The sequence below is a fragment of the Drosophila mauritiana genome, chromosome 2R (genome assembly GCF_004382145.1).
Source record: "Drosophila mauritiana strain mau12 chromosome 2R, ASM438214v1, whole genome shotgun sequence".
In the NCBI taxonomy this organism is placed as follows: domain Eukaryota; kingdom Metazoa; phylum Arthropoda; class Insecta; order Diptera; family Drosophilidae; genus Drosophila; species Drosophila mauritiana.
The window spans coordinates 20269667-20293211 of NC_046668.1; the positions used below are offsets into that span (position 1 = coordinate 20269667).

Here is a 23545-nt window from a genome sequence, read left to right on the forward strand (position 1 = left end):
TCCCATGGACTTACTCTCGCCGAACTGCGTCCACCATCAGGCATAATTTACAGCGCATTAAAACCTCCGATGATGATTTATTGTTGTCCTGGCTGCCTGGCTGGTTGGCCATGTCCTGCGACCTGCCGATGCACCGCAAAAACATATTTAAAGCGGCATATTTATATTTTAATGAACCTGGAGTGGTGATATAAAATCAGAGCTTAACCATGTTACAATGCTCACGGGGCGGACAAATTATGAAGTTTTTCCCGTAATCAGTGTGCGAGTGTCTGTGGGTGTCCGTGGGTTTTTCCCTCCACATGTTTAAAGCCGTGCTGCAGTGTAGTATTAAGCAGGGGACATCAACTGGCGATTACTGTAGCGTTTTCCCTGATGTCGGATTTTGGCAGCACCTCGTGGGAAAATCAAGTCCATGTAATATGGGTTTATATGAGGGAGCTACTTTTTAAAGAAAACTAATTACAATGTTGTATCTATTATACACTTTTACCCATTTACTTTCTAAAACTGCATCAATAAATCCCATCTTGCAGAAGCGCCCAAGGATATGCAACCGCGAATCGACGACAGCTCACCGTCAGCGGCGGCAAGGACACTGACATCCTCGTCGAGCAGGAGCAGCTGGGCGGAGAACGAAGGATCCGCATCCGGCAGCGACTCGCTGCTGACGTCGTCGACAGCTTCGCTGCTGCCACCGCAGGATAATAATAGTAGGTTGGGTCCAGGTCCTGGATTGCTGATTTTTCCCGGCACCGGTCAAAGACATCAGCATAATCCGAATGGCAGCACGGGCAGCAAAACAATTGCAAAAGCTAATGACGGGAACGTGGCCATTAATCAGCCAGGACCCGGCAGGAGCATTCGCTCCTTTCGTCGTCCTCCACTGTGGCAGCCACCGCCAGAGGATCACGCGCAGGAGGGGCAGGAAATGGAGGTCCTGGATCGGAGGGATTGCCGTCCTGCCTGCTTGGCCAAAGGACAGGCCTTCATAATCGAGTTCCTGCAGGGCTCCTCCATACACGGATTCATTTATTTGGCCAAGCTCGGCCTGAGTTTCGTCGAACGGTGAGTTTTGATTTGTAATGACTGGTTTCCGCCAATGGATATTGGGTAATGGAATTGGATAGAGACTCTATTCCCATCGGCTTTTTGAGGAAGAACAGAGCTGACTGAAACTCATGTTGTAAATATTACTAGAACTAAAGTAGGATATAGATAAATTACATATTCCGATTCCCTTAACCCGCATCTATTGGGCAAATATTTGGTGTGAGAATATTTCCACTCAATTAATTTACAAGGGAAATTAAAGCTGAACCTCATTACGGCCAGAAAGCAGCAGAGACCGCAGCTTAACTTTGGCACAGGATACCCAAAGTTGGCCGCTTAGAAACCGTAAAGTGCCAACTAAAACGATACCAAACTATAAGTCGGGGTCTTAAAAAGGACTATCCAGCGAGCGTGGCCACGTGCAGAGATTCCGGATCGGATTCATAACGTGGCTGTTCTAAAGGGGGAAGTGCGTGGTGCCGAACCCCCACATGAAAGTTCTCCAAGCGAAATACATTTTTTCTACATATCTTCCGTTTTATGCGGTCGATGGGGGAAGGTGGATCTTGTGGTCTGAAGTAATATTTCTGCTGCTGGAATTTGTATTTTTGTGCGGTGCAATAAATCCTTAAAACTGACATGACATGACAAACAGGATTACACACACACTAGCTGCGAGGGGCGAAGGGGGGAAATTCTCCGCCGCTTTCGCTACCTTCCCCTTTTCCGTTTGGCAACACTCCACCAAAGCAGTCGAGTGGATGGGGCTCAGGATGCGGATGCGGTGGTTCGTGGGAAATCTGTCAGGACTGCCGGCTGAGGGTTAATTAGTGGATAACAGCCAGGCCAAGGACAGGGCCAAACAGGCACTGAGAGAATAATAATCACAGTATATTAATTATCAAATATTTTATTTTCAGTATTCAATTATGTGACAACACTTTATCGATTAGATTGGTTTAGTTGAGTTTAGATTAATTTCATTACTAATAACATATTTTTATTGAATAACACATCTTCGTATTCTTTAAGTGCATTGCAGTCTCCCCAAAAATCATGAAGCTCAATTACAATTATTGTTAGTTTCCCTTACAGCCAAAGTCCAACTGACAGGTGTTTCCCAGAATAGACGTGAGATCAGAGGGGCAAAGGTGAAGTCCAGATGAAAGGCAGCCGGTCACGCAAAGCTCGGCTTAATTAATACACTTTCCCCCGCTGATTTCGTGAGAATGATTTGTTGGACATTTATAGAGCATTTTTCTCGGGAAATTTATGCCTTTGACGATTTCCACCTGGCGGCACAGTTGGGATTTATTTCGCCATGCTACCTGAAAGAAAAGTATAAATGAGAAGTATGCTTTGCTATGGCAAGAAATCAGCTTGTGACGCACAAATTTCTAGACTATGAAGAACTCCAGCACAAGCCCGGCTTAAGCTCTCCCCCTCACCAACAAAATCCAAAGCAATTGCACAAAAAATATGAAAAGCTCCGCTCACGTACAAAACAAGCTGGGGAAAAGGGAAGTGGAAATGCATAAACCGGAGAGAAAGAGTCTGTGTCGCTGACATGTGATAACCTCAATTTCACAAGCGTTGATATGGTAACTATGAGGGCTTTTCCAACCCCCCAAACGCCACCCCCCTCGTCCTTTTGGGTGGCAGCGACAGGTGCACGATTGCATAATCCACAACCGAAAACTGCAAATGTAATGCAAAACACGCAGCGGCGCAGGATGCACAGGATTAGGGCCCTGTTTTCATGGGGGAATCTGCAATCTATGGCAGGGCATTGGGCTTTCGAGTGCCCTAAACTAGGTCCCATTTTCCCTCCATTGGAATTTTCGAACTTTCACAAATACTAAATTGGACTGTACACACGTTCAAATTTAAATCATAAATCTGCCTTCCACCCGCTAATTAACATAGCTTCTTTAAAACGTGCTAAACTAAAATTTAAAGAACTAAGGAACAAAGTAAAAATTTAGTTTTCAATTATTTAGGGCAATTTGTTTTGTATTTAAGCCAAGGACCTTTGATCCTGGATATGTAATTTCCTTCACCACTTTGTGAACTCGATTTGCTTTTGCTTTGTAAATATTTAAGAGTTTTTTGGCTACAGCATTTCGACATTATTAATCCCATATCACACACATTTCAGCTGCATACCTCAGCCAGAAACTATGTGGGCATTCAAGAATCCACCAATCCACAAAAAAGTAAGAAAGCAACCCTTGATGCACGAATTACCAACGAGATATTTTCGACATCCAACATGCATCACTGGGCCTCATTCACGCACACATTTTATGCATATGAGTGTCGAGATGATGAAACAAAGCAAATACATAAATTGCAGGCCAGACCGACACGAGATGGAAAATGGCAGTTGCGGTGGGGGGGAAATGGGAAAATGGGCGGGGAAATGGGTGCGGGCATGACAATGAGTCTGTCATATGCGATGTCCAAAAGGAATTTTGTGGTGTTAGACAAAGTACAGCACTCAGCTGTCAGAGAGGAAAATTCCAACAAAAAAAGAAAGCGGACGAGGAAAGAGCGAAAAGCTGCACACAAAAATAATAAGGAGCTGGAAAATGTTTGGGAAAATTAAAAGCCAAGTAGCCGAGTGTTTGTGTGTGTGTGTGAGCACTGAAAGCTTTATGAGCCATTGCTGGCATCAAAATGTCATTGTAGAAGGCATTCGCCTGAAATGGGAAATTCAGCAAAGGATTTTCGGCGACTTCTGTCTGTGTCCTTGCCACTTTGTTGGTGGCGCTTCGAGCCGAATGGGAAAGCTGAAAGAAAAGCCAGCAAAGGGTTGCAAAAGCGTTGATGCGTTCATTGACTCCTCCTTCGAGTTGGCCATAATTCTTTAGCCGCGAATATTTCGCATAATGCTAACAGAAAAAATTTACACGCAATAGATTTTTATGTACTTTCGCCACAATGCACACTCAACAGCAGTGCGAATTATTCGTCAGATTCCATATATCATTTCAGACTGTGTCACATTTTTGCGAATTTTCACTCCGACTTTTATAGAACTTATTTCCCTTTTTTTAGCGTACTCTGGCTGGCGTTCATCTGCGTGGCATTGTTCAGCATCATCTCGCTGAGCAAACGCACTTGGCATCGCTTTCAGACCTCGCCAATGGTCATATCCATGGATCGGAATAAGCTGGTCTGGAACACCAGCTTTCCATCGCTCACAGTGTGTCCGCACAAGCGGATCGATGAGTTGAAAGTGGAGGAGTACATACTGTGAGTGAAAATGCAGTTTCCTAAACATGTGGCATACACATTTAAGTGCATTTCCACCCGATGCACCCGTACAGCGCCCATCCCGACCAATTCCTGTCCGAGGAGGATCAAGAGGACTTCCGCGATTTTATTGTGAAACTTGCCAGCCTCACTTACGACAACTTGGAGACACTGCCGCTGAACAAGTCGTATGGGATTCCGAGCACCAAGTACTTGGATCTGCTCTACGAATTGAAATGGGCCTTCGAGCCGGAAATCAGCAGCGGCGCCGCCGTCAAAATGTTCATCTACGAGACGCAAACGGAGTTTGGCATTTGCCATTCAGTCAACTCGATGGTGGCGCGCTACAACTCCTTCGAGTGAGTAATTGTTGGGCAGGAAGTGCTCCCGATTTGATTGCCATCTCCTTGGCCACTTGGCAGATACTGGCGTTCCGGCGACTGGAGCCTCATGGACCACGGCGACCGGGTGACTGTTCATCCGCTGGATGGCGAGATCTACGCCCAGATTATTAACCTATCGACCGCCTACGATGTTTACTTCCACGGTGCCGGCGATGTTCCCAGTATTTCGAAGCAAAGGTACACTTTTCCGGAAAGTGACTACACCACCGTGGAGCTCATCGCCCTGGAGATCTTTACGAATGAAGAGGCGAGAGCGTGAGTTCCAAGATTACTAGCGTTAGGCTCAAAATATATTTATTTATTGGCAGCTTCAGCACGAAGCAAAGAAGCTGCCGCTTCAACTACGAGGCCGAGGAAATGATGACGGTGCCCATCTACAGTTTTGGCCTCTGTCTCTCGGAGTGCAGGATGTTTTTTGCTCTGCGGGTTTGCGGCTGCGTTCCGCACTTCTACAGGAACCGCTGTGGGTATAATCATATTTTCGGGACACAGAGTTGCACTTAATTGGCCCCCATTAAAGTTAACTTTTATGCGACGGACGGGGTTGCATCGGAGCTGGCCAGTTTTATGGCGAAAACTCGGTCGTAAAATGCTTAAATACTCACAGTTTAAGTGGCAACTTTTGCACTATTATCTGTCCCGCTCCAATGCACTCCATTCGTCTCTTTCTTCAATGTTTTCCAGTGCGAAATGGCCGGCGGTTGCCTGTTTGCGGACTGGAGGGCATCGGATGCCTGGTCAAAATTAAACGTGAGTAATTTCCACCGCACCGGGAACATGCAAATATTTATCGTGGCCCGGAAATTCGATTTACATTTTTCGTCTGAATAAAAAATGGACTGAAATTTCCCAGAACGTGACCATAATTTAATTTTCCGTAGGGTGGTCAAAAGTCAAGGTTGAAATAGACAACCTGTTGCGTAATTGAAAAGCTGGAAGTAATTTGCTGGGCGAGACCAGATTACGGACAGGTTGACGTTGATAAGCTGGATAAATGTTTTGAACAAAAAGCTTGTGTTCTATTAGAATATTAAGTATAATATCTACGAATATAAACATTATATTGAGGAAGCTTTCACTACATTGCAGTTTATTAAAGTAACCTTTTCGTGTAGGGAATAATATCAATTTTTTATCGCTGCTTAAAATTGAAATTGAATATTGTTATTAACCTTTTGTTTTACCCTACAGGCGAAATAATCTCATTGAAATCGGACAAATACAAAATCAATTGCAACTGCTTGGCCAACTGTGACGATTCCAACTTCTTTGTGCAATCCTACGTAAGTACATCGCACATAATAATAAAAATAAATGAAAAAATGGCAAATCCCCTATTAAAAAATATAAAGTAAACTTTAACTGTAAAAATGTTTATGGCTAACAGAAGCGCCATCTAGCGCTCGTTAAGTGGCAACTGCAGACGCCGCTGCGTCGCGCATTTCAAGTGGAAAAATGCCCGGAAAACTGAAGAAAATCCGCCGGAGGAGGGGGAGCCGGAGAGCCGGAGAGCGGGGGCTTGTGCCTTAAACAAACATCAAAATTGTAGTCCGGGGCTATAAAAAATAATAAGCGCAGAAGTTGCAGGAACTGGGAGCCTTGAAATATGCAATTATGTTGGGGATGAGGCGTACGAAAAGGGGGCGGCAAACCAAAAGTTTTGTTTAACTTTTTTTCGCGCTGTGTGCGGCGAAAGTTTTTACATTTAATAATAATTTTTGCTTACTTGCCTTGTTACCAGAATACTGATGATGATGTTGTTCCCATTTGGCTTTGTTGCTCTTATCTTATACATATACCGTATCATTATGTGTTTTTCCCCATTTCCTCTATATTCCGAATTTTCCACAGCGTTCGCGTGTCTGGTTTTTGGGAGCCAACTTGCAGTGGGGTATTTTGGAGCACCCAAAAATGCAGGTAAAGGGTAATCAATTGTTAAGATTAGTTATGATTCTGGTTCAGTTATGTGAACACCTTGTTATTAGCTTAATAGTTGTTATAAATATTTTTGTTTAATATTTAATTATAAATCATTTTCCCTTAACCATTGAAAACCAAATACCCAAACATGCAGCTACGACGCGAAGTCCTTTTCTCCTTCGCAGATGTTTTGGGTGAGTTTTTCCTCCTGCCCAAAGTTTTTCCGACTCACTTAAGATCGCTCGCATTTCACTTTCAGTTTACATCGGCGGTCTCGTTGGATTTTTCTTGGGCTGCAGCGCCTTGAGCTTTACGGAAATTATCTACTACTTTACGGCACGATTTGTTCGACGCATGTTTTGCAATTAATTCTCAATGGAATTTTTTTTTATATTAAAACATTATATTAACTACTACAGCTTAAAATAGTCAAGGTATCAGGGAAGTGATACATCCTTTTTAATAAAGCGCACGTCGATTCAGTCAAAGTCGTCCACGATTCCAGCAGCGGCCTTAATCTCCTTCCAGCGTTCTGTGATCGAAGATCCTTCCGTACCTGACCCACTGGTCGTCTCCGCTGGTCTTCCGATTTCTACACCCAAGGGAGGGGGCTTGACCGCGGCATGTCTTTCGATGTAGAAATTGCATTGCTTGCAGTAAACTTGCGACATTTCGCGCGGCTCGAACTTCTTATCGCAAATGACACAGATTTTGGTGGACAGACGGCACTGAGAGCAGCGGAGCTCCTTCCGCGACAGTTCGCTCCAAAGAAACCTTCCAAAGCACGCGGTGCACATGTACAGCCTGTTGTCCGGGGATTCCATGTCCACAAATCAGGCTGGGGAAACATAATTAAGCTTACGATTAAAAGGACAAAAAACATCCTAAAATATTTTACCTAAATTATATGATCAAAGCACTTGGGAGAAATCTAAAACAAAGCTTACTAGCTTACTAAATTAACTTTGATATTTTTCGTGTAAGTCATGGCTTTTTCGATCGATCTGGCGAAGATTGTATTGTATCTGTGCATCTGTCTAATCACGCCGACTGCTACGTCATCTTTTTATTGGCCAAACAAAAACAGTCGCGCCGGCCTAATCAAAAATAAAATACACTTTGTGCAAAGTTGGCGGAAATCATGGCGAGGAACTCCCCAACTTTTCCACCTCGCCATCATTGAACCTTCATTGTCCATGTTTCATCGCTGGCATTTCAATGAACTGTTCGCTTCTTCAATCGAACAGAAAGGGACGGGGGTAGTGGGAAAGAGAGGGACGACAAATTGCTCTCCTTTTGTATTTTTGCCAACCTTGTCTTATTTTATTATTGGGGTCGTCGGCAGACATTGAAATGAACTTGTGACTTGTTCACATGTTATGTGTGCTTAATATTTGCCGAATAATTTGTAGTAAGTTATTTCGCTTCAGCTATTGTTGGCCTGCAAGCGTGTACAGGCAAGATTCGATAGACGAACAGGACCAACTGACCAGAGATGGAGTTCCAGTAACTCCATAGAAATAGCACAGCCATTTTGTTTTCTGTAGAAAATATATAGTTAGGGATGCTTGACTGTATTATTCCATTTCTAGAACCCCCTAGAATCGCATTTATTGTGTTTGTCTTGACTTTTGCACAACTGAGTGAACTGTGGCTGTCAACAAATGCCAAAAACTCATGAATTTTTGCTGCTCCTTCGGCGAGTCCTTCTTCGTTTTTGCGGCGTCATCAATGAATGAGTGAGAAATGGTCGAAAATGTGGGTCATCGAGGGAAGGAAGGATATATAACTTGCTGTAAGCTTCGCCTGATCTGCTACAGGAATCAAAGTTTTCATCTGCCAACATCACAATGGGTAAATCTACATTTCAATGGCTTCATATTTTTATGCAAAACCGTACTCTCCCTTTCGCACATTCTGCAGCTGTCTCCCTCCCGCAATCAAATCTCAAAGGAATTGTCAAAGAGTGTGGATTTTTTGCACCTTGGCTGGTGGAAATGGGAAAAAGGGGGCGTGGCAAGCCACAATCCACACGAGAATTTCCCGCCACCGCGAGCTGCATTTTAAATAAATAAAGCGGAAGGGATGTTCGTTGAGGTTAGGGTGAGGAATCCGGGAGCTACATACGTATTATCCAACTTTGCACTTTAAAGTTTTTGGGGCTGAAAGGGTGGCACTTTTTACCGCATAAATTTGGGAATTATTAAAATTTATTGTTCGAAATTGCCATTGGCATGCGTGTGAGGGCTTAATGTATAAGAAATTGATAAGATAAGACGCCCATTTGGGTAACTTCTAAAGAGTTCTATTGTTCATTAATCCTAGAAATGTATGCTATTGTTGTGAATTTCACAAGGGAATGGAAAATGTGCATACGAAAATCTAGAACTTTTGAAAATAAGTTAATGCTCTTACATGTACATATTTAATTATATAAAATGCCATTTTGGCTACATACTTAAAATTTTTAAAATGATTTCAGGCTTCAGTTGTGTACCCAATCGATGTAAACTTAAAATTTTAAAATTTGCGAGTCATCCTCTTTATTTTAAATATAAATATAGTATTTGGTAAACAGTTAAACTTTCTCTGTAGGTTTAATATATTTATATTTTTAAAAAGTTCCCTCAAAAGTGAAGGATGCTGTCTCGGCTAGACACGAAGCTAGGAGTGTGTATCTGCTAACAAATCGATATCAAGAAACAAGCTAAATTATCGCGAGAAACATTGGTCTCCGATGACAAATGCATCGACGCCGTTTTCGCATCACTAGCGACTGCGGATTTGTGGTGTGGAAATTTCCGCAAAACAAAAATAAAAATAGACCTCGGTGTGCCAACTTGCAAGCGATGCACAAAGGGGCGCCTCCTTGGCGAGTGGGCGGTGCTAACGTGGCATCCGGAATGGAGCGGCAGCTTTCCGGGAATCCCACATTGGGAGAAGAGGAAGAGGCTGCAACCAAAAAACAACAACTGATAAGAAGTGAAAGGTGGCCCAGCAATCGCAGGACTATTCTCCTGGGATGCATCTGCATCCTAATCTCGATCGCCCTGCCATCAAGCAATGCCACCCACATCAGCGGACAATTTCAGACGGGCGACTTCTTCCAGTTCCTGGCGAAATTCGGCTTCAACAAGGCGGACCTGACGCGGCGCAATGCCTATGGATATATCTACGGCAATGTCACGTCGACGGATAAGTATGCGGTTCCTTTGACACTCGTCGTCTTGGACAGGAGCACCTTCCTCGAGTTCTACGGCAATCGCAGTCAAAGGAGCCGGGAAGCCGCCTGCACAGGGATGTTCTCCCGCCTCCAAAGGATCGCCTACGATTCCACGTGCAATCCTCGTGCCAAAAGGGACTTCCTGCGTCATGTTCCCTGTCCCGTCAATCAGCTCTGCAGCGATGAAGATGCACCCGGAAACGTAGTCCCGGGATCGCAGTTCACCTATGTTATCAACCTAGAGGCGGAACCAAGGTGAGTTCTGGGTTTTTCTGGGTTTACAATTCGTAAGATAAGAGATGGAGTGCAAAAAAACCCAATTCATCTTCAGAGACTGTCTTTCTCTCTCTATATTGGCCTTTTGGTATGGAGCTTGCTCCATACAGATAAAATGAAACCCTATATCTTTGTTTGTTTGTAACTGCATTCCTCTTTTGTGAACGGAAAATGAGATAACATTTGCGTTGTTCATTGATTTCGACATGACTTGGAATAATTTTATTTTTCCACACAATTTACTGACCTTACCAGAGTTTATTTTGCTTTGTTGTTTTAACTGGATAATGTATTTTGTTCTCCCCCGCATCGTTGACAGATTTTGGTACCTCTCCCTGGTGGCCTGTTATCAAAACAAAAGCACCTGCCAGTGGCACGCGCACGAGAGCCTGCCAAGGCTAAGTAAATTGGGCAGCAATCTCCTCAACACGCTGCACTACGACATCCATCTGGTCAACTTGCATCCGAACAACTCGGCCGCACATCCACTCACCTACCAGTACTCGTACGATCAGCAGAATCTGCTGGAGATGTACCTGGTGTTCCTGCTCGTCTACATTGTTCTGTTGCCCATGCAAATTTATGCGGTGCGGCGGCAGAAGCATCCAGTGACCAAGTTGTTTACCCTGAGTCTTCTCAGCGAGTTCGTCAGCCTGGCTCTGATCACCGCTCACCTGATTCACTATGCGGCCAATGGAGTGGGCGAGCCACGGTTGCAGGCAGCGGGAGATGTCCTGGACATCCTGAGCCGCACAACATTTATGTTAATTCTGCTACTGCTGGCCAAAGGATGGGCAGTTACCAGACAGCAGATCAGCAGAACGGGATGGATCATTCTCATGTCCATCTGGGTGCCATACTGCGCGTTCCACGTGTTCCTTTACATCTGGGATAGGGTAAGATGTGAATAATGATTAAATATAGATTTTCATTAAAAACAAAAAATGCTTTGCAGACGGAAGTCGATGTGGTTTCAGACATCGATGAATACCAGACGTGGCCCGGCTGGATAGTTTTAATACTACGGTAGGTCCTTAAAGTTTTTTGGATGGAAAAATTAACGTGACTTACTGTTTTTTGAATTGACAGCACCTCCTTTATGATGTGGTTTCTTTATGAGCTCCGCAACACCATGAAGTACGAGCACTCAACAAAAAAACTTGACTTTCTACTTCACCTGGGCGCGTCCAGTTTGGTGTGGTTTATCTACCTACCCATTGTGGCAATTGTGGCGCTGCAGGTCAGCCCCATGTGGCGCTACAAGTTGCTGCAAGGAATCACCAACTCGGCGGACTGCATGGCCTATTGTGTGATGACAGGTCTGTTGTGGCCACATAGAGCCGGCCAATATCTGCTCCTAGCGGGCACCAAATATGCGGGTGAGTGCGGTTGAGATATATCCAAACTCCGACAATTTAACAAGGCCAATTCTTTTAAAGGCATGGATGAGTTGGACGAGTTCAACGAAGCGCCGCACATTGTCAGGGAGCGTGAGAGGCGTCGGAATTCGCCGCCCGATGAAATTGCCATTGGTACGGGGAGTCGGGGGATGGTGCTATCCACTAGCATTCCACATTCGCTAAACGGCGATGCCTGCAACGATCTTTTGGAGGCTGAAGACCTCGACGCGGAGCTGCTCACCGATCTTAACAAAAACAGCCATATTGTGGCGTAAATGCAACGGGTTAATTACTAGGTGTAGATGTCAATTGTGCTAAATGAAACACGGAATGTTATTCATCCTAACCATAAACCATACATATAGCTAGATTTAGGTGGGTTGATATTTCCAAACTTTTCAATAGTACTTGTTTTTGCCTGAAAAAGAAGGTTCTTCTGACGTATTTTTTGCTTAGTTATTTTGTAACACAGTTAGTTACCTAAAAAGTCACTCCCTTAGTAAACAAATATTAGTTATTACAATTTTATTTGACTTTTGACTTGAGCTGAGATTTAAAAATTGACCCACCATTATCTGGACACAAATTCATCTGAGTGTGTATTCCATATAGTGTGTAACCACTTACAACGAAGTCAGAGCGAGTGCAAGAATGCACCAGAGATTGTTGTGTGATTTTATGTAATATGCTTGAATTTATAATTAGTTTCTAATTAACGCATAGGAGAACGATTCGATACAATACGCTTCAGCATCATCATTTCGTTGCGGTAGTTTATGCATAAGCTTACATTTAAACAAACTACCGACTACCTACTAAGATAAGCAACCAAGCGGTATTTTGATAAGAACAATCTAAACACACGAGCTAAAACCACTTGAAATTGCAAAACGAAAAATAGCTGAATAAATGAATAATTTTTAGATAACTACTTCTTTGATTTGCTTTTTGATAAGTAGAGCAACTAAAAAGTTTTATTTCTTACGTTTGACCATTAAATACTCAATGAAATGTATTGTACCATACGTGCTTCACATCAAAATTCAAGCTAACCGTTTATTTTTATTGTTTTAACTGAAAATACAATTTTTTTTACATATAGAAATAATTGTTGTATTTTATTTATATTTTTTATTTAGTTTCGAAATTATATTTTAATTAAATAATATTACATTTAAGCATGAATATACTTTTCTACGTTTTATAAATAATAATAGTTAAAAACCCTTGATGTGAGTGAGTCCCACTGTTGCGTTTGTTGCGTGTCCTTTAGAAATTCCCTGGAGTCCTTTTAGCTTGCTTCAGAATCAACTATTATGTTGGTTCAAATTCCAGCTTTAGTTTCGCTTTCAACGTCCAGAACAATGAATCAATACTTTTTTCTGCATACTTACTTTCAAGTGAGCCGCTTGATAGGACTGTGCAATCTGCACTACGATTTCTCGAATCATCGGTTCATCCTCAATCATGTGCCCACAGTGGCTTACTGTGTGGTCGTGAATGTGGTCTATCTCTTGATCCTTCCATTTGCCCTGTTCCTGCTAACTGGTAATATCTACGATTGCCCAGATGCGGGCATGTTTGGAGTGGTCTACAACGTGGTGGCTCTGACCAAACTCCTGACCATGCTCTTCCTAATGAGCAGTGTTTGGATACAGAGGCGACGATTGCATAAGTTGGGAAACGATTTGATTAAGATGGTGCACAAATTCCGATTTAATCTTGGAAACGATTGCAGGAATAGATGCCTGTGCAAGGCTCTGCTGACCAGCTCTCGATTTTTGCTCCTAACCCAGCAGCTGGTGACCCGGGACTCAGTGGTTAATTGCGAGAGTAACTCCAGCTTGAGGAGAGCTATGGTTCCGTACCAAAGGGCGGCCATAGTGTACGCCTTAATCATGATTCTATTAATGAGCTATGTGGATTTGACTGTCTATATGGTCGAAGTGGCTGGCAATTGGCTGCTGGTAAATATGTCCCAGGTGGTTCGGGAAATGGTCCAAGATCTAGAGGTACTACCCGAGAGGAATGGCATTCCGCGGGAGATGGGACTGATGCAGATCCTTGCCGCCTGGCAAAAACTTTGGAGGCGCTGTCGCCGTTTGGATGCGCTGCTCAAACAGATCGTTGACATCTTCCAGTGGCAGTTGCTCTTCAACCTGCTAACCACGTATATATTCAGCATTGCTGTTTTGTTTCGATTGTGGATTTACCTGGAGTTTGATAAAAACTTTCATTTATGGAAGGGCATATTGTATGCGGTTATTTTTCTGACCCATCACGTCGAAATCACAATGCAATTTTCCATTTTCGAGATCAACCGCAGTAAGTGGTTGGGACTTTTAGAAGGTGTCGGAAATCTATGGGACATTAATTATTCGGGAAGCCAATGCAATAAAAGCCGGGGTATGATTCTGTCGAGAAAGGTAATTATTTTGTATTGCATTCAAAGTGCAAAGATATTAACTAACGCGCTTTACTATAGTTAGAGTTTTCCCTTTTCTACATGAATCGCAAACTCCAACTGAATCCAAAACGTGTGAGACGTCTGCACATAGTTGGATTGTTCGATCTGAGTAATCTAACCGTCCACAACATGACCAGGAGTATAATAACCAATGTGTTAGTTCTGTGTCAGATTGCCTATAAAATATATGGTTGAAAAATAATATGTCCAATGATTTTCAATCTCAAGTAATTTTACAAAATGTTTTTGGGTTCGAAGGTCTGCTAAAATCTTCTAATTTTTATATAAAACATTATATATTTAAGCTTTATAGGAAACAAGGCACATATGTATGTATTTCTTTCTAGCTGGCCCCAAAACAAAAATCTTTTGGAGACATCTTAAAATTATCCGCCATAAAAGAAAACAATTAAAGCAAAGCCTTAAATTCGAAATTTATGTCCTATAAAACTCTCATAGCTGAGAGTCCTGTAAGTTCCGAGAAAGCTTTCTAGCTTGATGTAAAGTCCTGAAAGCTTGATTGCTTTACGCTTATGTATAATATCATGGTAACAAACCGTTTATAAATGGTTAACACTTAGGTAGATAGCCCAATAAATATTTATAAGATTTCTTTACATTCTTGTTTTGTTCTTGATCAAATGGATAAGGTATTGACGATCCTTGATGGGTTGTCTTTGCCGTCTCAAATCGAACTGCATGAGGATAATGACGTTGCTCAGAATGGAGCCAATGTAATTAAGGCAGGCGGGCTTGTCCAGCTCCACAATTCCGCATATTTTGTAGACCAATCGGTTCTGCCTCAGCTGCATGGTAAAATCGTCCAACTAAATGGGATGTTGTTTAGTTTATATTAAATTAGTTTGAGGCTGAGTACTCACCTCCCTTTGCATCTTTGAGCCCACTTTCGGTAGATCGCTAAGTTGCCTTAGTTGCTGACCAGTGTTGTTGCAGGAGGTCACCACCCTGTCCAGCATTTCCATTAGCGCCAGTGTGCCCCAGAAGTTGAAAACGATCAATCCGTTGCCAACTACGATGCCATAACCATTTGACTTGATGGTGCTATTGCTGTACTGGACGGCATGATAGAGAATATTAATTGTGGTCATAAACATGTTAATAAACACCGTGGCATTAGCGATGTCAAACATGTCAAAGATCCTTCTGGCTAATCGAAGGGTTTTCAGGTGCATGTCGGCTACGGACCGCAAGACTTTCCATTTCTTTCGGGCTTGCCGACCATGAAGAGCGTTTATGGCCAGATGGATTACCAAAAACTGATGATTCAGTAGAACCAGTACTCCGAAGAAACCCATTTTCACGCACAATAAGTGCAGAAAGTGCGTGAGCCGGGCACAGAAAGCCAGTAAAATCTGTTGGTTAATTACACTGAGCAATTGATACTGCAACACAGTGGAGCACAGAAAAGCGCTATAGAGCAATATTATTTTCCGGACCATTATTCTGGACAGGGACGCTTGTAGGTCAAGGAGTTCTTTCTTGTCCACAATGGCCTTCATTATGTGTCCGAACCTCTTCCAATATATCAGCGAGTATTTATAGAGCTGAATGATTTCGTGGCGCTTTACCCACAGGGTTCCATAGCAGCCCATCACAGCGATGGCTCGAAGGAAGAGCGTCACAAAGAAGTTCCACTGCAGGACTATGTTGTACTTCATGTAGCCCTCTTCCATGATCCGGGGCACCATGAAGTACAAGTTCAGAAACAGGAATATGCCCACAAAAAAACTGTAGATTGTGTAAGCTCGCGAGACCTTCTCCAAGCGTAGGCATTTCCTGCAGGAGCGTATCCTTAGGGTAGTGCTCATTAGGGCGAAGGCAACGGAATGGTAGTAGACCACGTTCATCACGCGACCCAATTTCGGATGCAACATGCTGCAGTCAAGGCAGCCAGGTAACTGACCACTTACTAAACGCGGCTGACAACTAATTAGGATATAAAGCTTACTGATTGCGATGAGCAGACATGTTCTGCGATTTCCGGCAGGATAACAGAGCTTCCATCGATTTCATAAAACAGTTGACGGGTGTCCTTTGCCGAAAGCAGTTGTTCGAAATGCTGTTGAAATTCATGTACATATATGGAATAGTCTGTGGTCTGATGCCTGCTCCTCTGAAGAAAGGACAGTTTCTTCTGGGATACAAGCTGAGATGGTACCTCATCTATACGGCCTGTCTGCACGGCGGTCTGCTGACGGTCCTGCCCTTCACATTTCCACACTACATGTACGATGACAGCTACATGAGCAGCAATCCAGTCCTGAAATGGACTTTTAATCTAACCAACATCACCCGTATTATGGCTATGTTTTCGGGTGTTCTCCTGATGTGGTTCAGAAGAAAACGGCTCTTGGATTTGGGTGAAAACTTGTTACTTCACTGCCTTAAGTGCGAAAAACTGGATAATCATTCTAAGAAGTATTCTACATTACGGAAAAGAGTTCGAAATGTACTTTTCCAGATGTTACTCGTCGCAAATCTCAGCATTCTTGTGGGGGCTTTAATTTTGTTTAGAATTGATTCAGTACAAAGAAATAGTAAAACTGCAATGATTTTAGCCCATATTACACAGTTTATATATGTGGTCTTTATGATGACGGGAATAAGTGTTATCCTGTTTGTTCTCCACTGGCAAAGTGAGATGCTTCAAATAGCACTCAAGGACTTGTGTTTCTTTCTTAATTATGAAGAGCGCAACTCCTTAACTTTATCAGAAACCAAGGCCAATAGATCCCTCGGAAAATTGGCTAAGCTCTTTCAACTTTTTGCGGAAAATCAGCGATTAGTCCGAGAAGTTTTTCGAACCTTTGACTTGCCCATCGCCCTTCTTTTGCTGAAAATGTTTGTTACAAACGTGAATCTGGTATATCATGGAGTGCAATTTGGCAACGAATCCATAGAAACCTCAACTTACACAAGAATCCTGGGACAGTGGGTGGTGATTTCTCATTACTGGAGTGCTGTTTTGCTCATGAATGTTGTGGATGACGTGACCCGGAGAAGTGACCTCAAAATGGGAGACCTCCTGCGGGAATTCAGTCATCTGGAGCTGGTCAAAAGGGACTTTCACTTGCAGGTAGCATTTTTCTAGTAAAATATATTTAATAATCATCATACATTTTTAGCTGGAACTTTTCTCGGATCACCTTCGTTGTCATCCGTCCACTTATAAGGTCTGTGGACTATTCATTTTCGATAAACAAACGAGCTTGGCTTATTTTTTCTATGTCCTGGTTCAAGTTTTGGTGCTTGTACAATTTGATTTGAAAAATAAAGTTGAAGAAAGAAATTAAAAGTGATCTTAAAGATTGAAAAATACGATACCTGGTTAATTCAAATATAACCTATTAAAAAAGTTAAAAAAACTTATTTTTTCTAAGGGTGCCAGTGTTTTATTTAATTACTTATTTAAATTGATATAAATATTAAGGCATGAATTCTTACAAATATTTCCAGCCGTTCCTAAACGGATGATAACAGTGCTGTGGAGTGATCCTCCAAACTCACCAAACTTACCGTATAGTGTGTTGAAATTCGATCGATTTTCAATCAACAAAAATGTACGCAGTAAACTTTAATTATCAAGCTCTTAATAAAATATATAAGCATAATTCCTTAGGTGTGTATGTATTTGGCTGGCTAAAATCCTTCTTATTGTCAAAAATCATAATATATTTTGACGCCCAGAAGCAGGATCAAATTAGGAAACAAATCATTTCAATATATGTACATATCTACATAAAGTAGCACCTTATGTGCACACTGAGAGAAATTATTTGTTAAGCCATTCGATAGTTGAAAAGAAAATTACCGATTAATTGCTTTTCAGTTTGGCTCCTCCTTTCTGCAATGAAATTATGAGTTTCAAAAAAAACTTAAAGTAGTTTATCAAACTAAACATTGAGTCTCGGAATATTTTGTTTCTCAGTGCATTAAGCCGCATGTAGCGAAACCTCTTTGTAGGCTAACAAATCAAATTTAATCAAGCTCGCAGGAAGTCAGGCCCCCGGGCTTGATTTGGTCATTAAGTCTGGCCTGTGGGGCACAATACTATCCGATTTGCCCAACCCACTGCGATTGTTCCTTTCTACCCGTGTGGTTCGATATTCCTCGACGGCTTTTTGTATTAATTCCAATTATACGCACGACTGGGGAATTTCCATTTGGGTTGAAAGGATTTCGGGTCATTATGAGCTACCACTTCATCATTCCTCTGCCATTCCTTCATCCTCCATCCTCCGATTGCATTGTTTTTGCCTCCTAACTAGTTCTAGATGGGACGGCAAGGGGTTAATTGGCCAAGGTCTGTGTATCGATTGCAAACGGTGCCTGGGATTTGGGACTGTGACATGGCCTGAACCACAAAACGAGAGCAAACACGATTTCTTTTGATAACTAATTAGCAAACTGGATAAGTTTATTTGGCAAACCGTCCAGATTGCCTCCTCTGTTGGGTAAACAGAAAATTATGACCACAAGTCAAGAAAAGGAATTACATTGCAAGTAAAAAGGTTTCCATTCAGTGCTTTCCTCTTTTAAAATAATCTAATTTACATTATAATAACGTCTATTTGGTTTGGGTAAACAACCACCTCTTTGCTAAACAACGACTGTGAAACTCTATAGCTACTAGATTGTTATTCTGCTTCCATTTAGTCGTGGTCAAATCCAACTGAAATGGGCCAGTCTAGTAATTTTCCTCACAGTCCAGTGAGTCGAATGAAAATTTGAATATTTCGTGCATCCCTGGTTCTTGTATGCCCTTAAAATGCAATTAATTTGTTATAAAGTTTTAGCAATAGTTTCGGACTAAGCTTCGTCCAACATTGAGCCCTCTGAATGGACATGGACAAGTTTTCCGAGGAGTTTGCGGGGAATTTGGAGGTCGGAAAAACAGTTATCAACACCCGGAAAAGCGGGTGGGCGAGTCCAGAATAGGGGAACCACACAAATGTGGGTCAAGTTATTTTCAACACTTAAAATAAACTCAGCTTGCCTCGGCTCGCTTCCTTGCTCTTTGCCAGAATCCTGGCCAGCATTTCTTTAGCCGCCCATTTTCTGGGTCAGTCGCAAACACAGCCCCCCTCTTCCGACCATTTTCCAACCGAAACCCTCTTTGTCATCGCCGTCGCCTCTGCGCATAAATATAAATTGTATTGTTTCAAAAAAGTTTTCCCACTGAGTTTCTGCGGCCAGCGGAAAAAGTAGTTAAAGTTTTGTTTTCGCCGCTAGTTTATTGCGTGATTTCCTTCGCAATGACAGGCGGTGGGCGGTTGGTCGGTTGGGTGGTTGGGTGGTTTGGTTGTTAAAGTGGGTGGTGTGTGGTGTGGTCTGAGTGCCGAATGATAACTGCAAGGCAGAGGTGGCTAGCTCACAGTTTGCCACATTATTCACAGTTTCTGCCAGTGCATTTGTGCGGCTTTTAACAAGTTGTGGCTTTCTTTTGGAATATACAAGAATATACAAGAATTAAGTGGAAGCAGAATATTGTTGCAAACTAGGAATCGCTCATTACATGAGTGGATTTCCTAAAATACAATACAAAACCTTTATTAAGCTAAAAGAAGACTATCTTCAATTCCTATTACTCACTTTTTAGAAAGAAACTAGTGGATCTTCTGGTTAGTAGCCAATCAAAGGCTCTATGTAGTGGAAGTGCTCCCTTTCGCACTTTCCATCTTCATTTAATTTTCTTTTCCCCCAAATTTTTCATTTGTAAGATCTTAAATGAAAGTACAGAAATTTTAAACTACTAAATTTTTTCATTCATTTTTTGTACCCACACCAACCGTTAGCAGCTGGTTGCAATTGCACCGATTTAGGTGATAGCACCACCTTCGAGTGCACTTCAACTTTAGGGATACTTGAGGCTAGTTTACAATTCCGCCAATGCAAGTAACCGTTATGCACGTACCGCCACGTGACCAGAAGTCAAAGGGGTGGCACGAGCAGGGGGCGTGGCCGTTTCCACAGATCGGCGCTTTCCATTCGAGTCGTTTTGGCCTCTGGCAATTCTAATTGCATTTTTACTTAGTGTGGAGTCGAAAAGTTTCTTCTACTAGCGATAGCGGGTGGAAACTGGCGAAGGACGTGGGGTGTCGTGGAGGGAGGAGAGTGGGGACTGGCGTGCGTAAAGTTTAATTAAACGTGTTTGATTTATGACTTGTTGGGCATTCGGCTTCTGCCAGCAGCTGCAACCGCAATTCCAATTCCAAAAACCTAATGCGTTTATTTTGGGTCTGGGTGCAGGGGGCGAAAGTTCGCCGCTCTTTCTCGCTGCTTCGCACTTTCCACGCTTTCCCCGGCTGGACATAAAAGCCAAGCACCTTTATGGCAGCTGCAGCTGTGTGCGGGAGTTTGAGTGCCGTGCGCCATATGATTTCCGTTTCCGCTTCCGTTTCAACACACAATTTCTAGCACCTTGCGAACGCCGCATCTTTGGCCGTCGTGTTCCATTAAGCGTTTATTGTTTTCGTGGCCATTAAAGTTGCATTTTCCGACCAACGAAAACTGGCCAACTTTTCCTCAACAAGTTCATCATCAAAGTTGGAGCGCAAACAGCAGCAGGTGCGAGCAGGGTGATGGCCAATCTAGGCGCAAATCCCAGGGCTTAGGATTTGGGCCGCAAATCAGGTCAGGCCACAAGCACAAATCTCTTGCTCAATCCATGCTGAAAAATATTCCACGATAATCAACTTTGATACACGTTTGCAGGAGAGCCTTCGACTTTGCCTTGTAGGCTTTTCCGGCCTGCCATGCATTAAAATGCCGAAAATGATTGGGAAAATCGCAAAAGAAATCCGGAAAAGGCTCTGGCGCCCAATTCTCCGTCTAACATGGAGGCCAAGGCCTGTCCCTTATCCATATTTTTTATGGCCAGCAAGGAAAATGGAAAAAGTTTATGTTAAAGCCACTCTCGCCCTCGTCGATGAACTGTGCGGATAATCGCGAGGCCTTTTCTTGGCCATTTCCACTGGCTTAGCTTGGCCCGTTTGCTGCGGTTCTGATTGTGGTTGGTATTTGCCATAGCCAGGATGTTAGCCAAGTTAATGGAGCTGTGTGAAAGGTGAATGGAAAAGCCTGCCCTGCGAGTGGGTGGCTACATTAAAGCGGCACATTTAACTGGAATATAACTTTAAATATTAAGTCTCATCATAATTTCATTGGAATCAGTGCAAAAAAACATCTCTGCCTAACTGAACAACTCTTTTGTGCGTAGACAACTATTCCAATTGCCCTTGTCACAACACTTTAATTGTTCCTGTCAATGATAAATGCGCAAAACAGCTAAAACGAAAAAATTAAATACAGGAAACCAAGCCACATGGCCCGACAGCCAAACTGGCAAAACAAAACTAAGAGTTTCCAGTCGAGTTAACCAATAATCCACTTCAAAATCATTTTCATATATGCTGAAATATGGCGACACAAGCAGGAAAAAATTAAATATATTTCATTAATGGAAACGTTTCGGTTTTTTTTTTGCGTAAATGAAATTTTACATTTAACATGACCAATTAATGTGCGGCAAAGCCGCAAATAAAACCGCTTAATTACGTGACTCGGCCAAAAGGCAGGCGAACCAGCAACAGCCAGCAACAAAGGCAAAGCGGCTGAAACGCAGAAATTTGCATGACACGCACCGAAATGAAATAATAATATGGTTAATAAAGCCAGCCGCATCTGATTCATACACTACGCTGCCACAGCCAGACCCACACTCATGCCACCTATTCGGTTCCCGGCCAGAAATCCGATTCCAGTCTCACCGGCTGAAGGCCAATTATCGCACTTATTTCGCTGCTAATTAAAATGCAATTATTTGCTTTAAACAACATAATCCCACTGACAGCAACTGGCATTTCGTTTTATTTGCATATATCGATAAGGCCATTGAAGTAAACTTTTCGGTTCGACCACCAATCCATAGAGCAACTTGGCGTGGGTGTTAACTTTGTGGAGTTGCAAACCGCTCGAGGGATTTGACCAGCGAATTCCTTTGACACGGCTGGTGATCTGATTAAAAAATGTGTTTAATAGCGAATATTTTGATGGAGCTCTAATAGGATTTGGCAGTGTTCAAATCGCATTTCATCGCATAATTTGTAAAATAACTGTACGGAATACTTTCATGCTGAGAGTATTTATTCTCATTTTAAAAAAAGGATTAAATATCTTATGTATATGCTAATAGCCTCTTCTAATCCTTCTTGTCCAGAGAGTGCGTTCCCAGAGCATTCCATGGGAGATCAGTGTGGCACATCGGCGTCCGTGTAGGAGTCTTCGTCATCTTCGGCGGTAATATGAGCCGGTGGTGCCTTGGAGTTCCTGCGATACGAATTCACCTTCTTGGGCACTCGCACTGGGCGTTGCCTGGAACTCGCGTGTCCTGTCGCCGGCTGTACCTCGAGGTACCGACCCCCGTTTACATTCACATTACGTTCGGCTTCATCGACAAAATCCGTGATAATTTCCCACAACGGCAGGCGATCCGACAAACCACGCGAGCGAGCCTGAAGCACTGCAGCGGAGGCAATCAGAGTGAAGTTCAGAATTCCAGCATTGAATATATGCAACCAAGCGCTCATCTGTTGCTCACTGTCAGGCGAAACCATTGGCGGCACAGGAAGGGGCATCGGAATGGGAACGGGGATGGGGATGGATGTAGCTGCTGAATCCTCTACTGAATCCTGGGAGCGTGTTACCGGATGACCATTAATGTTTCGTTTCTGCGGCCGTTTCAGGGGTTTCAAATCCAGCGGTGGCGATGAGTATGATGATTTGGAAATCACAGACGATGCCGACGATTTTGTGCTGATGGTTACTTGCGGTTTGGCCAGGGTCATGGCCAGGATTGAGGGATAGTTGGCAGTACCTGTTTGGTAATGATGCTATAGGTATAGTTCAGATTTATCCCATGCGGCACTCACCCGTTTGGCTAACTGTGTCTCGGGCCATCCGCTGCTCAGCTCGTTTCACCCAACCGCGAACCGTGGACTCCGGAACACCCAATTCGCGGGATATTCCGGCCTTGGTTTCACCACCCCGGATTCGGGCTATGGCTCGCTCCTTGTCGTCCAATGAAACTTGCACTCGGGGACGCTTACCACGCGGAATACCAAATCTTTCCATTCTAGAGTCACTAGAGTCAATATAGATATTCGGGTATCCTAACCAAGCAAAGAAGCGAGAAGTAAGCAGTGAAGAACTTTTGGTTGGTTTTTGGGTCTAGAGATTTACACAATTTCACTCGCGTTGCCGTATTCCGGACGTTCTGCTCAGCTCGACACGATGATTTGTTTGACAGGCTTTGAGAGGTCCGGGACTTTTGCCTTTGGGCCAGCTGACATTTAAAGCGCCGATGAGGTGGATTTTCTTCGCGTTTCACAGGCCTCTTCGTCTTTCCCTTTCGATGACATTTGCTTTCTCCTTTGCCTCCCATTCTCTTTCTTCGGCAATCCTTTTCACGCAGAGCTGCATTTCGTCGTTTTTGGGGGATGCCAACTTGGGAAAATGGAGCAGA

At 43.1% G+C, this 23545-nt stretch overlaps 7 protein-coding genes across 8 annotated transcripts; 4 read left to right on the top strand and 3 right to left on the bottom strand.

Annotated features, from left to right (window-relative positions):
• Positions 1-550: 550 nt before the first annotated feature.
• On the top strand, positions 551-7017 carry LOC117136993. Of its 2 annotated transcripts, none has more exons than XM_033298170.1 (10): positions 551-1068; positions 4114-4311; positions 4386-4670; positions 4734-4970; positions 5024-5178; positions 5400-5465; positions 5907-5998; positions 6567-6632; positions 6790-6829; positions 6895-7017. In XM_033298170.1, exons 1-10 carry the CDS (start codon positions 551-553, stop codon positions 7002-7004), a joined length of 1767 nt encoding a protein of 588 aa, XP_033154061.1. In that variant the 3' UTR covers positions 7005-7017. The 2 variants fall into 2 exon arrangements, with proteins under 2 accessions (XP_033154061.1, XP_033154060.1); XM_033298169.1 differs by having other exon boundaries at positions 5030-5208.
• A 4-nt stretch (positions 7018-7021) lies between these two features.
• LOC117136994 (protein FAM76B) lies at positions 7022-7587 on the bottom strand. Its single transcript, XM_033298171.1, has 2 exons — positions 7534-7587; positions 7022-7473 (listed from the first exon to the last, which is right to left on the bottom strand). The coding sequence occupies exon 2, from the start codon at positions 7457-7459 to the stop codon at positions 7115-7117; it is 345 nt and encodes a 114-aa protein (XP_033154062.1). The 5' UTR covers positions 7460-7473; positions 7534-7587; the 3' UTR covers positions 7022-7114.
• Positions 7588-9379: 1792 nt separating this feature from the next.
• On the top strand, positions 9380-12462 carry LOC117137048. The gene is made up of 5 exons (XM_033298256.1): positions 9380-10113; positions 10454-11030; positions 11090-11160; positions 11224-11513; positions 11574-12462. Exons 1-5 carry the CDS (start codon positions 9380-9382, stop codon positions 11807-11809), a joined length of 1908 nt encoding a protein of 635 aa, XP_033154147.1. The 3' UTR covers positions 11810-12462.
• Positions 12463-12898: 436 nt separating this feature from the next.
• LOC117138391 (putative gustatory receptor 58c) lies at positions 12899-14196 on the top strand. The gene is made up of 2 exons (XM_033300463.1): positions 12899-13960; positions 14020-14196. Exons 1-2 carry the CDS (start codon positions 12899-12901, stop codon positions 14194-14196), a joined length of 1239 nt encoding a protein of 412 aa, XP_033156354.1.
• Positions 14197-14615: 419 nt separating this feature from the next.
• LOC117138316 (putative gustatory receptor 58b) lies at positions 14616-15896 on the bottom strand. Its single transcript, XM_033300333.1, has 2 exons — positions 14883-15896; positions 14616-14828 (listed from the first exon to the last, which is right to left on the bottom strand). Exons 1-2 carry the CDS (start codon positions 15894-15896, stop codon positions 14616-14618), a joined length of 1227 nt encoding a protein of 408 aa, XP_033156224.1.
• A 182-nt stretch (positions 15897-16078) lies between these two features.
• Positions 16079-17315, top strand: LOC117138392 (putative gustatory receptor 58a). Its single transcript, XM_033300464.1, has 2 exons — positions 16079-17098; positions 17148-17315. Exons 1-2 carry the CDS (start codon positions 16079-16081, stop codon positions 17313-17315), a joined length of 1188 nt encoding a protein of 395 aa, XP_033156355.1.
• A 4864-nt stretch (positions 17316-22179) lies between these two features.
• LOC117137000 lies at positions 22180-23464 on the bottom strand. The gene is made up of 3 exons (XM_033298185.1): positions 23263-23464; positions 22953-23192; positions 22180-22897 (listed from the first exon to the last, which is right to left on the bottom strand). Exons 2-3 carry the CDS (start codon positions 23152-23154, stop codon positions 22272-22274), a joined length of 828 nt encoding a protein of 275 aa, XP_033154076.1. The 5' UTR covers positions 23155-23192; positions 23263-23464; the 3' UTR covers positions 22180-22271.
• Between the last annotated feature and the right edge of the window lie 81 nt (positions 23465-23545).